At 36.4% G+C, this 13973-nt stretch overlaps 2 protein-coding genes and 1 non-coding gene across 6 annotated transcripts; all 3 read left to right on the top strand.

Moving 5' to 3' along the window:
• Positions 1-2411: 2411 nt before the first annotated feature.
• LOC103701368 (Rho termination factor) lies at positions 2412-5491 on the top strand. 4 transcript variants are annotated; one of them, XM_008785292.5, is made up of 3 exons: positions 2412-2587; positions 4230-4546; positions 4880-5491. In XM_008785292.5, exons 1-3 carry the CDS (start codon positions 2427-2429, stop codon positions 5215-5217), a joined length of 816 nt encoding a protein of 271 aa, XP_008783514.3. In that variant the 5' UTR covers positions 2412-2426; the 3' UTR covers positions 5218-5491. The 4 variants fall into 4 exon arrangements, 3 of the variants coding, with proteins under 3 accessions (XP_008783514.3, XP_026658165.3, XP_089782870.1); XM_026802364.4 differs by having other exon boundaries at positions 4877-5491; XM_089926744.1 differs by having other exon boundaries at positions 2427-2587; positions 4247-4546; positions 4877-5491.
• A 345-nt stretch (positions 5492-5836) lies between these two features.
• On the top strand, positions 5837-5909 carry TRNAE-CUC (transfer RNA glutamic acid (anticodon CUC)). The gene has a single exon. It is a non-coding gene; the product is annotated as a tRNA-Glu (tRNA).
• On the top strand, positions 5847-11969 carry LOC103704876 (large ribosomal subunit protein uL5-like). The gene is made up of 5 exons (XM_008788736.6): positions 5847-6047; positions 6147-6254; positions 6878-6920; positions 7013-7208; positions 11412-11969. Exons 1-5 carry the CDS (start codon positions 6045-6047, stop codon positions 11605-11607), a joined length of 546 nt encoding a protein of 181 aa, XP_008786958.1. The 5' UTR covers positions 5847-6044; the 3' UTR covers positions 11608-11969.
• Positions 11970-13973: the final 2004 nt, after the last annotated feature.

Genomic DNA, 13973 nt, shown 5'->3' with positions numbered 1-13973 from the left:
TATTAGATCACAAATACTTTTGGAGGACTTACCTATGTGAGAAGTGTCGTATAGGCTACGACTAGGGGTTTAGGCTAATTCTAATAAACTTCTCATGAAAAATTAAGGTATTAAGCATAAGGCTTTTAAATGGCGCTAACTGTATAAAGACCCAATTAATTCGTATTATGTGTGTGATAAATAGAAGTCTGAGGTTCAAGTTCACGAGATACCTCATCCATAGCATAGTATAAGTTGCCTAGATTTTCTTCTACATAATTTTTCAAAATTTAATTCTTTTGTGGGGGATTGTTGGAGTTTTAACTAATAAATAAATTTAATTTTAAAAAATAAATTTACCAGCTTTATTCTCTAAACTTTAGATGTTTTAAAAATATTAGTTGGTTTTGGTTTTCATAGGAAAGCCTGAAACATCGCAATTTTGGAAACGCTGCACTGCATCGGTCTTTCGGATAGAGTCCATAAATAAACTCCTTCAGGATAATCCAAATTTAATCCAATCTCTCTCACTCATACACACTTTTCTGAGACTTCCGATAAAGTTTTTTTTTTATTTTTCAACTTTCTACTTTCTATATTTTTTTTATTTTTTGGCCATCTAAAGAAGTTGGCCGGATCAAACCTCTCCGGCGATCGTGCTTGTTAGAGGATCGGGCTGAGCCGGGTTGTTGTACCTTAGGGACAAGATCGCTGCAAATTCGCACGTAGGGGGTGAATCATATTTTTAGGGCTATGTATATCACACGCTTCGATCCAAACAAGCTCTTTTCAATCTTCTAAATTTATTTTAATAAATTATTTTTTTATAATACTATTATAAAATAACGGCTTAGCAATATAGTTTCCAACAATAGGAGCATTCTCAGCTGCATTACAAATACCGAAGCCCAGGTTCATCCGACACCGACGAACTTATTAGAGACACTGCCCAAAGAAGCAAAGCGCTTCAAGATCATGGAGAAGGTTTAGGAATCGGACTTTGACTTATGAAAACTGCATCTCTTTGAAAAATTGACGCTTTCATTGAAATCACTAACCCTCATACTCTTTCAAAAATCGATTCCAAGGAAAAATGTGAATTTTGGCGGATCTCCTATCAAAACCCTTCTTCCTTCCCTCAAATCATCTCATTTAACGTACATAAAGATCAGTTTTAAACCAAAACAGTGTCGACTTGGATACCAGAGGAGGACATGACACCGTCGACTTCGCTTCCGTTGGCTAACGATCCGACCTCGACGTATAGCTGCAGAAAAGAGCAAAAGGTCTCAAAATTGAAGCAATAATCCACCGAATTGGTGTCATAAATCAATCTCATGGCCTCTTCTAGATTGTCAGTTTGGCAAAACTTCCCGATTTCGACATAAGATCGATCCGCTGCTTCTCATAGATTAAAGTGGAGGCTCTCGCAATGGTTCTCCAGGACTCGGAACTCCATAGAGAGGTGGGATTTTGAAGAGGATGGGAGCTTAGAGAGGCAAACTAATACCGACGAGCTTCTGAGATTCAAACCAGAGTTATTCTTGATGGATATCCTTCTAAAAATTTAAAATTATGTAATATTTTTTTAAAATTGATATTTATTTCTATATTTTATAAAAAAATTAACAAATGCTTCGATTTTTCTAGCACCGTTAATAAAAATCATACTTATTTTAATTAAAAATAAAATAAAATTTTGAAATTACTTTTTTTTGTCTCCATCATAATTATCTCATAAATATTTCTTCTGTACATCTATCTATTAAGAGTACTTTAGTTATTTTAATTTGAAACCATTAATTTTTTGTATATATAAAAAATAAGTATTAAAAAATAACAAAATAAATATTTTACTAGGGTGTATATATAAATATTAATTTGAGAAGGATATTTATGATTTTTTTTTTTAGTGCAACGGCAGCTCACATATTGCGGATGTGAATGCGGCCAATAAAATTAAAAAATAAAACACTACGTAATGACCCTAAAATAGACCCACTCTCAATTCAAACAAAACCACCGGAGTGGTGGGCCGCATAGGAGGCCACCTAGTCGGCCGTCCTGTTGGCCTCCCTGAACACTTGTGAAGCCTGGTGGAAGTCGCGCTCCTCCATCAACCTACAAATCTCAAGGATCAGCGGCCGATCCTTAGCAGTGCGTCTCCGTCTCCGGATCCACTCAACCACTGTGGCCGATCGCCCTTAAGAATAATACGATCCACATCCAGTATCCGCCTCGCATAGAAGATGCCCTCCTAGGCTGTTCTGAGCTCGACACACACCACTAATGAGTCAAAAGTCGGCCGGCTTCTCGCTGCAACTACTTTGATTTTTTTTTAAGAGAATATTCAACAAAAAGAAAAAAAACTTTTCAAACTAATATAATCCCAAACGATTTCACGTGCTAAGCACGTGTGCTCTCGGGGGTATATTTAATGGCTGTGGATGGGCACGGGAGAGCCGAAAGTCCAATCCGTTTTCTCCCACTGGGGACCGAGACGGGTGGGGGAGGATGCACGCTGTTCTCTTCCCAAATGGCGGCCTTCGCACGCCTGTCACCTTCCCACTCCTCAAGTACAGTCATGCCAAGTCTATCTACGGGAAAGGTAACCCTAACCCTATTATTTGCTCTAAAATAGCAATGCTTCAGGAGCTTCTTTTCCCCTCTTTCTCTCTGCCTTTTGCAAGTACTTTTGAGTTCCAAATTTCGAGTTTCAGTTTGTGTGGGAATGTAAAGGTAATTAATGAGCTTGTCTTAGTTCGTCTTTTTTTTGTTCTGGTTTGCTGGCGATTGAATTTTCTCTGGCTTAGTGATTTCCTTCTATGGCTTCTTTAACCACTTCCTCCATTGGTACAACAACAAAAAGGCTTTTTACTTTCAGCCTATGTTACAGCCCGACCACACTAGGATTTAGGGGGGTAGAAAGGGGTAGGATTGAGTGGTTTGATTACATTGGGTTTGCGTGATTCTTGGACCAATCAGAGAGAAAGGGGGTTTGGCTAATCACTATAATATAATTGTGGGAGACAAGCTTGGCGAGAGTCTGTGGTGTTAACAGAATAGAATGGAGAGAGTATAGGGGTTTTGAAGTTGTGCGCTATGGCAATGATTTGGAAGCGATGGCTGTAATTATAGCTGGAAATTTCTTACTCATAGGCAGACACTTCCAGCACCTCATAAAGAAAAAGAGTTCATAAATCTCAGGATAATATTTCGTTGTTCTATCATGTCTAGCTGGCATGACATTAATCAGTCAATGTGCTTTGAATTCAGGAGCAGGTAAAGATTCTCTTAAGTCAATGGTCTGCAATATGTGATTGGCAGGACACATCACAAGAATTATGTCAATTATGCAATGAATCTAAGGAGCAAGAATTGCACATGGTAGTATGAAATCGAAAGTTCATGTAGCATATCTGTGATGTGTTTGCTGTATACTAGATTCTGAAAAATTAATACAAGCCAAGTTGGAGATAATTTTAAGCCTATTGACTGAGAGTAAAGAGAATTAGGTTAGTATAGAGATTGCACAAAATCAATATCGAGGAGGAAAAGGCACTTTCATACTGCCGACTGCATCCCAAAATCTCTTCTGAGTTAATAGAAGTGATGTCTATTAAATGCATAAATAATGAGTATAATGAAATTTAGACATAGAGGACCGTCATTTTCTTAATGAATCACATTTTTTTTCCTCCAAAAAAAAAGAAAATGAAATTTAGATGCAAAGGAGACAGAAGAATACTTCGTTCAATCTTATTATGTTACTTTGTGAGTATACTCATCTTTCATCTGAAATAAGTGGAGGACATTACATAGTAAATGTGCCAGATCAGTCTACTGAAGTTATCTTGTTTTCAGCATAAATTGAAGTTCCTTGTTAACAATCTTGAATGCAAGCTCATTTCTTTAGGGTAATTCTTTAGTTTGTTAAAATATAAAAGAATAATAGTCTAAATGCAATATGGCCAAATTATGGAAGCGAGGAGCTCTCCTCGTGCATACCTATCTAGCTTGCTTGCTTATCTTTGTTCTGGCAGTCAAAGGAGAGATTTCATCTCTTACATATCGTTGCAGATTTCTGATATTGTAACTGAATCTGTCTTATATAAAGGTGGTTGTTAGTTTTATTGTTAGCCTCTTATTATTTTCCCTTTCTTTGAATCAAATGGTTTTCCCTTACTTGAAATAATTTTTTCTCTCTGCATCTCAGCTACCAGCAACTGAGATATCATCTTTTGATGCAGCTTATTGAACTTGGCAGAGATTGCAGATGGGCCTCTACTCTTTGCTTCCCAAGGAGGCCTACTTCAGCCATCCGTGTCAATTATTAGATCTGAAGGAAATAGAAGAGGACGTCCTCGAAGAAATGCCTCTGCAGATAGGTCTGTAAAGGGTGCTAATCGACTGAAAGATTCATCAACTACCAGTGATGAGACATCTAAATCCTCTAGTCAGGAGAAGATAATAGCATTGTTTAAAAGAATACAAACTTCTATTTCAAAAGGAGGATCTGCACTTTCCAAGAGAAGAAGCCCCAACAATCCAAAAGAAAAGCAAACAGGTGAATCAGTTCTGGGATCTCGACAAAAGTATGTAAAATAGAAACAAGCAAGAGGTATATCAATCAGAATTATAGGAAAAATTGCCTCTTGTTTCTCTTTTCTACTAAGTTATTTATAAATTTTTCGTTGACGATGGAGACAAAATATTTTATCTGTTCTGTAAACCTCTCTCTCTCTCTCTCTCTCTCTCTCTCTCTCTCACGCACGCACGCACACACGCACACACACTGTTTGTGTGTGTCGGTGTGTGAGCAAGCATGCAAACGAGCACACGTGTTTTGATGTCTTTGATTTATATTGGCCTCTCTAATTCTTATCCTTTATGCCAGTAGATAAAGTTCCAAGCCAATATGATACATTGTCATCAGGAGATGAAACAACAGAAGATGCTGTGACAGCTGGAAAGTTCAAAATGTCAAGGCCTGTCTCAAATTTTGCGAAGAGATCACCCATTCCACCACCTTCATTAGAACTGGAAAGCATTCAGAAGGTGTCTGAGGAACGTCTGCCAGTAGTTGCTGCAGGGGAGAAGGTAGAATTACAGAAGCTGGATGAGATGAAGCTCCCTGAGCTGAAAGAACTAGCAAGAAAAAGAGGGGTAAAAGGTTACTCGAAGCTGAAGAAGGGAGAGCTTTTGGAACTTTTGAAGGGGTTGCTGCAATCTTCTTGATGAGCAGAAGCTTTTCGAGATGAAATAACATAAATCGTTTGTGAGAGACTTACTGGCTGAAGTCTTATGAAACTATGAATAGGACAGTTCAAGAACCTATAACTGTTTGCTGTTGTTGTACATTTATTTCTTGTTCTTTTCTTTTGTTCGCCAGTGTGTTTGTGTGACTGGGTGGAGTTGCAGATGTCTTTTGCTACTCTGTTTGACCTCATCAATTTGCTTAGTTATTCAGTTAACTTCTATGAAAATTACTGCTGATTGTTTAAAGCTTCAATCTATGATTGCTATATCAGAAAGGTTTGCAGTATGGATGTTGTCTTAATCGCAGTCATAAAGCAAAGATGCGCTCTTCTTGAATTGGAATTCTCTTTTAAACCAAACAACCGAATTTCTAAGATAACATGGACAATATGATTAATTATGGGACTGCTATGTTAATTTTTAACCATCAATGGACTAGTGCGTCTGCCTATATTACTTGTAAGTATGTCAAGAGAATACCTGATCATGATTCAAATTGTCTCTTCGTTTTGGTTGATGAGGAAAAAAAGTCAGGATGTTTGATGCCCTCTCTTGCGCGATATAGTCGTATATATATTATTAGGACGACAAGAACCAATCCGTTGTAGTCTAGTTGGTTAGGATACTCGGCTCTCACCCGAGAGACCCGGGTTCGATTCCCGGCAACGGAAAATTATTTTGCCTTTTTTTATTTTTCTGAGACAAAACCCTAGCAGCGCCAGGCCTCGCACCTTTGGTTTTCTTTATTCTCCCGCTTCCCGGAGCGAGTTCTTCCTGTGCCGACCCTCCATCAGAGTTCTCTCCCCATGGTCGGAATCCTCCTCCCTCTTTTCTCGTTCCGCTTTGCTTTCTTTTCTTTTTTACCTTCTTCTATGAACGTCATCGCGGTCTTCTTCCCTTCTTCGTAGGCTTCGGAGAAGAAGATGTCGAACCCGATGAGGGAGATCAAGGTGCAGAAGCTCGTCCTCAACATCTCCGTTGGTGAGAGCGGGGATCGTCTCACCAGAGCTGCTAAGGTACAACTCTTCTATCTCTCCGTTGATCGGATCTCTCGGATCGAGCCTTTTGATGGATCCCTTCATGTTTTTTTTTTTTTGATTTTATTCTTCTTTTCGTTTCAAGTATCAAATCGTTGGATTTTTCCCCCTTTTCGTATTCGTTTTTAGAGTTTAAAGAGTTAATGTTTGTAGCGCTTTTTCAATCTCTGTTGTTGACGGTCTCCATGTTTGTTTATGGATTACTTCTTTAGCTTAAAATTTGGGGTTAGCAGGACCAGAATCTGACTATTTTCATGGATAATCGTGAAATTTGTAATGAAGTTACTATTGTTTAAAATTGTTGAAAATTTGAGCTCTGTTGGTTTGCATTATTTTTGCTTTGGTAGAACTTGCATGTATGATTTAAATCCTGAATATATCTGGCTGGGAATGTTCATGGTCTGACGAATATAAAAAGTGTGATTTCAATATTTCTGGAAAATCTTTAATCAAGGGAATTGCACTGTAGTCCTATCACTTCGAATTACGTTATATTTACATTTAAAGAAAGCTAGCAATGTTGTGTCATATAATTACTCTCTCTCTCTCTCTCATACGGACATCTGGATGAAGTATTATGCTTTATGTACTTCTGTTTGCAGGTTTTGGAACAGTTGAGTGGACAGACACCAGTTTTCTCAAAGGGTATTATTCTCTTTATTTCGTTTCTATTTGCTATGTAATTTTGGTTTCCTTTCCTTGATTGCCCTTCTGTCATGGTTGATCTTGTTCTGCAGCAAGATATACTGTTCGGTCCTTTGGAATTAGGCGTAATGAAAAGATTGCGTGCTATGTCACTGTCAGAGGAGAAAAGGCAATGCAACTTTTGGAGAGCGGTTTGAAAGTGAAGGAATATGAGTTATTGAGAAGAAACTTCAGTGATACTGGGTGTTTTGGTTTTGGCATTCAAGAACATATTGATCTGGGCATTAAGTAAGTGAAATTTACTCTTTGTTAATTGACTCTTCTTAAACTATTTATTACAAGATGTGTACATATATCTATTCCATTCAAAAAAATATGAGAGGATTATATTTTTGCAGTTCCTGACTGTTGAATTAAATAATACAATTTTGAAATTGATCGAGCATTTATATCTATATGACAGAAATGGTTGTCTTTCCTTAGTATCTCTTGATGTTTGATCCTGCAGTAGATACACATCCATCTCTCCTCCTTGGAAGGGTTGTGATTCATATTTCATATTGCAGTGAGCATGTCTTAGTTATATGAGATTGGTGAATAATAATTTTCTTGGCCAACCTGTGTAGTTACTTTTCACGTGTATTGTCTTAATGGTCTCTTGAACCAATAGGCTAATTTTGTCGAGCTAGCTTAAGTTTTGGTTAGAGAATTGAAGTTTTGTCAAGATTCCATTATGCTCTGGCGGAAACCGACCTTAAACCTCTTTACACCTTATAGCTTGATCATATCAAGATTTGAGTATTGATGGATTTTTTTTTTTTTGTTGATATATGAACTCTGTTTGGGATTTTTGTTCGGAATTTATCATTTTAGTGTTTTGAATTTTATGCTGACTCGTTAGGACAAGTGTAAAACAACACAGAGGTAGAAGAATATTCGAGCATGGTCTACAGCATTTTTTGGTTTGTCTAGAGATACTAGTAGAATTTTAACTACCTTGCTATTCTTATATGCTAAAAGTGTTTCTAACAGTGATAAGATGTGATTTGACCCAGCTAATGTTTATCGATTAGATGCGCATCATTCCATGAAATTTGATAGATGAAGATTCTATGCCAGTTGATTATAATGTTGGAGATAAAAAGGCAACAAAGTAAGGATTTTCTTATTGTCTAAGACTCTAGGTAATAGTATCTTTTGTAAAGCATTGTACAAACGGTGTTTTTCACAATATTGATAATCAAATAGCCTGTTGATTAACCTTCACAACAGTGGTCGACTGTTGATGTTTTACTTTGATATCAGATTACTTAATATTAAAGTTAGCTTACATTTTCTAATAATTTTTCAAATTTTCTCTTAGAATCCTCAAGTAGCTGAATATTGATAATATTTTTTTTCTTGCTAATGGTGTTTCGTGGGGTTTGTGAATTCATGACCTTTTACATGGTGAGCTCATGGATACGGAATATAAGGGTTACACCCTTGCTCTTTTCCAATGGAGTTCTGATCCTTCTTACTTTTGCAAATACAAGAACAATTTTGTGTCTTATTTGTGTAATCTATCCATTCTAAGTCTCATCCGGCTTATCTACATTGAACTAGCATCGCAGAGTTTCAATCAGCCAACCTACATTGAACGAGCATTGCAAGGCATGCTTAGCATTTGGCCCACTCAACACTTTTTTACTTATTTTTATCCGTAGCGCACACAATTCTAAAAGGTGATCTATGTGGCCAGTGTGCATAAACAACCTCCCAGCTTCCTTGTGTGGGGCCTAGTTGGGTATATATGTAGATGAAACACAGTTGGCACCAAGGTGATCGGCATAAGCCTAATTGGTTGCATATATGGTCCAGGAGGGTAGAGGATGGGCAAGGTAGGCTGTATGTGGGCCACCAGGTATGGCTGCATGCATGTTGAGCAATATATAGTCCCTTACTTTTCTTCCTAGGTGAGTCAGACCAAATTGTAAACCATAAGACTCTATCTTGTATCTTTTAAACATTAAAAGAAAAGGATAAAGCAACATAAGAAATTAGAAGCATTAGAGATTAAGACATTAGTATGAGTGCATATGTTTTATGTCTTCATGTCCAAGAAAAAAAATCAGGTTTAATTATTTAATATAGCTGCATCCCACCATGTAAGCTCATAAGATATCTTAATCCCGACTTCCAAAAATGATATTACAATATGCTGTCATCATCACCATTGTCATTGTTAAATTTCATATACAAATTCGTGAGATAATGGACCTCCCTTTGTAATGTACTAGTTGAATTTATGTAGTATCCTCATATTAGGATCTCTCACCTTTACTCAAGCTAACTTTTTATATAGCCAGAAAACCGTATTTTTCTGTTAAATGCATCATGCCAATTCTATTTTGAGGTAGATGATTTGTAGTACTCAAGCTTTCTAAAATGGTAGAAGAGATTGAAATTTTAACTCTATCTTTTCTCCAAACAACAAAATCTTGAGTCTTGATAGTTGAGAACCTTGGAAATTTTATGTTTTCAAAGCTTAATAATGACGAATCGATCATTATAAAACTCAAAGAAATAAATGCATTTCAAGAGATAGGCATTCTATTGGAAATGCAATGAATAACCACTGTTTATATCTTATGATCCAAAGTATAATCCATGATTCATATAATATATTCCTGACCAATCTTGATCCAAGGATCCGATCCAGATTGCTAAAGGCCATTTTTGATTCAAATCATATGATCCAAATCTTGGATTGTAAGATCTTTACAATCCAAGAATGGACTTCCAAGATTGCATGAGTGGTAATGACAAACTCCAGTCCAGATAACTTTTTCCTCTTTATCTTTGCCTATTCTTCACCCTCTGCTTCATTTTTGAACTTTCTAACATTTTCTGAAATTTATTTTTAAATAATTTTTCTTAAACACAAACAGCTAGGTGGCTGCAGATTGCCTAGGTGCGATGTGATATTCTATTTTCCTGCATACCGTTATTGCTTTTAAGAACCTTGAATGTGCACCACCTCCATCATTTTGCTTTGCTGCAACAACAACCCTGACCATTGCTACTACCTTCTGCTTCAAGTCTGCAATCATTGCGTTGTTTGGAAGTCTGGATTTAACCTTCATTTAGTAGCAATAGGGTAGACAGGAAGAGAGAGGATGTCGATGTGATAGGAAGTGGGAAGGTAAGAAACTTTATCTTCCATTTTGTGGTTGCTAGTTTTTAATGCAACATACAAATGCACGTGAGTGCTACTTAAAATATTAGGTACAAGATAAATTTTAATAAGATTTTAGCTTGGAAGGCTAATATGCCTTCCCTATGAAATTGCACGAACACGGTGGTTTCTGATCAGGACCAGGAACCAATTCGAATTTGGTTCTTTAATTGTTTTGTTTTTTTGGTTTATTATATTCTTAATCTAGATAACTTATGTTTGCTATGACCCACAAATCACTATGAGCTTGGATTTTGGAGGATGTGGGGCACTTTTATGTATAGAATCATGGAAATCTGAATCTAAGGAGAGTTGCCCCCTTGGTCCCTTCTCTGAGTCCAACAATGTAGGATCCTTTTTTTTTAATAAATGCTTGGCATGGTTTAAATATATATGAGGGAGGAACCTAATTAGGGTAATTATGGAATTGAAAGGCTGGGAATATAGCAAATCTTTAATATAGTAAGAAACTAATAAGAATTAGGATGGACAAAATATTGTTCCATTGGCTGACCAAGAGCTAGTGGGGAAGATTTGATATGGTTGTAGAAGGTGGTGGTGATTATTTTTTTGTGCCTCTGAGAAAATAGTCTGCATGGTGCACTATTGGTGAAGGGGAGGGGGACCATTTTATTTTTCACCTGAAAGTGGTGTCTGCACAAGTAATATAAACAAATTTTCGATGAAATACAAGCTTTTTCCCTTGCTGCATGGCCTAGCAGGGTTTGAACCCTGCAGGCTGTTGTTGGCAGGTATTATCTCAAATGGTCCTATTTCAAGTTATCAGCATACTATTGTATGTTTTTAATAGATTAATAGTTCTTTGCTCCTATTGATAGAATAAATATATTTTTGATACGTCACCTGTTACATGGTCTGATTTTCCCCTCTTTTGAGATGCTTTCTTTCAATATCTGGCTCTTCAGTCAAATTGACTTCTGGAAATGAATTAATAGATAGATGGCAGAAAGTTTTATTGGAATATCTTGTCAGAGTGATCCATGTAGTCTGACCTGTTATTGAAGTCCATGACTTAGTTTGTAATTCCACCTTCTGTGGTGATTTAGTTTACAATAGGACCTGCATTCTACTAGTTTCCCTATGCATTTAGAAATTACATGTCTGTCTTGAAAAGGCTGGCATGTATAACCATGTATGCTATTACACTTTTTACAGGTATGATGGTGGCTTACAGTAAAGTATATTGCCTTGAGAATTCCAAATTAGTAAATACCCATCAATTGATCGCTTAGTTTTTCATGTTGTTTCTACAGGTATGATCCCTCGACAGGTATTTATGGCATGGATTTTTATGTTGTTCTGGAAAGGCCTGGTTATCGTGTTGGCCGCCGCCGCCGGTGCAAGTCTGGTGTTGGAATACAGCACAGGGTCACCAAGGAGGATGCCATGAAGTGGTTCCAGGTCAAATATGAGGGTGTTATCCTCAACAAGAGCCAGGCAACAAGCTAGGCTTCTTCTATTCTCCATCAGTGTAGCGGGTTAGGGAAAACTTTCTGCTTCATTTTTGTTTGCGTTCCTGAGAAATTGATTGAAGGCACTTGAATTTATTTTGTTGCCTTTTGTGCTCTGTCAAATCCTCATGTTTATGAAGGCAGTAGGAATATTCTCCATCGGTAAGTGGGGTTGACAGGTGTAGTGCTGGGTAGGTAGTTCCATGCTAGTCTCGTGGCAACTTTTACATATTTTCTGACTGTATTCAGAGCGGTTTGGAATGGGATTATTCTTGTTTGGTCCTGAAGTTCGCACGATTGTTTCAAGTTTTGCATGGGGACGAATGATTTTTTAAAGAAGAGCTAATGATTAAGATGGCATTTGGCTGCTCTTATTGTGGGACTTTCTGTTGACACTATGGTTATCGCTAGCAGTTCACATTGCTGGATTGGTGCAACTCGCTGGATTTACTGCCAAACAGGGGGATTATGGAATTGTCAAATTGGCTCACTACCTTTTCAGGTATGTGCGTGACATGCCCCGTTCTTGTATCACTCAAACTGCTAGCTTTAGAAACTAGAAAATCTTGGCACATTTTTTTGTTTTGGGCCGATGATTCCATCCATCCAAAACTAGGGGTTAGGTAACTCGGGAATTTTGAAGAAAAAATTATGAGAGCCTTTTAGGGGGTTTTCTGTTTTCCAACAGAATGAGCTGTTTTATCTTTGGAATGTTTGGTGTCGTGTTTTTAATTATCTTCATAAATCAAATTTATTTAAATTCTTAATTAAAAAGTGATTTTTTGATATATGTGGTGTATGGTGATTATAAATTTTGATTTTAGATGGATTATCATATTTAAAATTTAGCTTTTCGAATTTCTTTTAAAATCCTTGGAAGCACTTCTCAAATGATATTGAAATGTTTATTATTTATTTATGTATCTTTTACTTTGAAAGTCACTAGAAGACTGCTTTTCAGTCGCAAAAAAACAGGTCCTTATTCTTTATAAGATCACTACTGTCTATTGCAGGATTTTTTAATGTTTTCTCTGAAGTAATTCAAACTTAAAATTTATTCAAATATTAGATCGAAACTGTTCCATTATTACTAATCTCCCATTTTATGGTATGCCAATGAGATAACGTCAAATTTTTTATTTGGGCTGATGGAAACAAGTCGGGGTTCTTTGCTGTGCAGTTGAATTGGGTTTAAATGGTGGTTGGCGGTAATGCTACGTGCATTGTCTGTTAACACGGGCAAATTACACCCTACACCTCTTGGGAAATCATTATTCTGCCTCTTGGGAGACATCCCAAGAAAAATGATCATTTTAATTAATTTTTAAGCCTTTCTTCATTTAGACAAACCAAAATGGCCCCATGACCCCAGCATCTACTATAGTAATATCACAGCCTATTGTTACATAATCCACTTTTAATAACCTATAAGGAGAATTTGTGTCAGCTTAAAAATTTCTATTTAACAAATGCAAATCAACTCTTAGCTGAAAATTTTCATTTCTTTGGTGGAAACTAAGCAATCCTCTCTCTCTCAATACACTAGCAATCTGCTTCTTAAATCTTAATCCAGCCAAGCTTTCAAGTCTATTCAACCTAATAGAACTCTAGTTATGTAAGCAAAAATGTTATGATGACAAATGTTGTGATTATTTAATTGAGATGGAGTCAAATGAATGCAATATCTTAAACAAACTTACAATATTAAAAAAAGATCATACGTTTAAAAAGATAAAGAATATTAAGTAAAAAGGAACATCACCGAACAAGAAGTTTGGTAGAGCAGATTCATCAAGGATAATCGAGAAATATCATAATATTTCCTTTTAATCTACACGGTATAAATGCTCTATAAAGTGGCTGCATCTTATAGAAAGTAGCTGTATAATAGGCCTGGAGTTAAACTCAACTTAAAATTATTTGAGTTTATAACTGGCATAACCATTCTAAGTCCCGTATGTTTTCTACATTTTCCAACGAACTATAAGCTGTTCTGTTGGGTATATTAGTAATGTAGGTGTATAAAGTAATATAGACCTAATTTCTGTCGTAAAGGAATAGAAGTTTTGTTTCTTATTTTTTAACCCATTTATAGAGAGCGACCTAGAAATATTGAGTTTTATAATGTCAGATAGGGGGACTTTTTGTTATCTTTTGATTCTATCAATTGTTCTCCACAATATTTTCTCTTCTCACGAAATTAGAAATATATAATCCTACTTCACTCAATTATTTCATCCTCTATTTTTAATACTTTAATAAATCAGTGTTTTTTAGGGACAATGAGTCCGAATAACTTTCAATTTCCTCTTTATCAATAAATTGAATAAATTTGTCAAGTGGGTTATATAAACATAATCCAAT

Source organism: Phoenix dactylifera, chromosome 12, assembly GCF_051530095.1.
Source record: "Phoenix dactylifera cultivar Ajwa chromosome 12, Ajwa_hap1_PhDact_Kaust_v1.1, whole genome shotgun sequence".
In the NCBI taxonomy this organism is placed as follows: Eukaryota; Viridiplantae; Streptophyta; class Magnoliopsida; order Arecales; family Arecaceae; genus Phoenix; species Phoenix dactylifera.
This window is presented reverse-complemented; position numbering and strand designations above follow the sequence as displayed.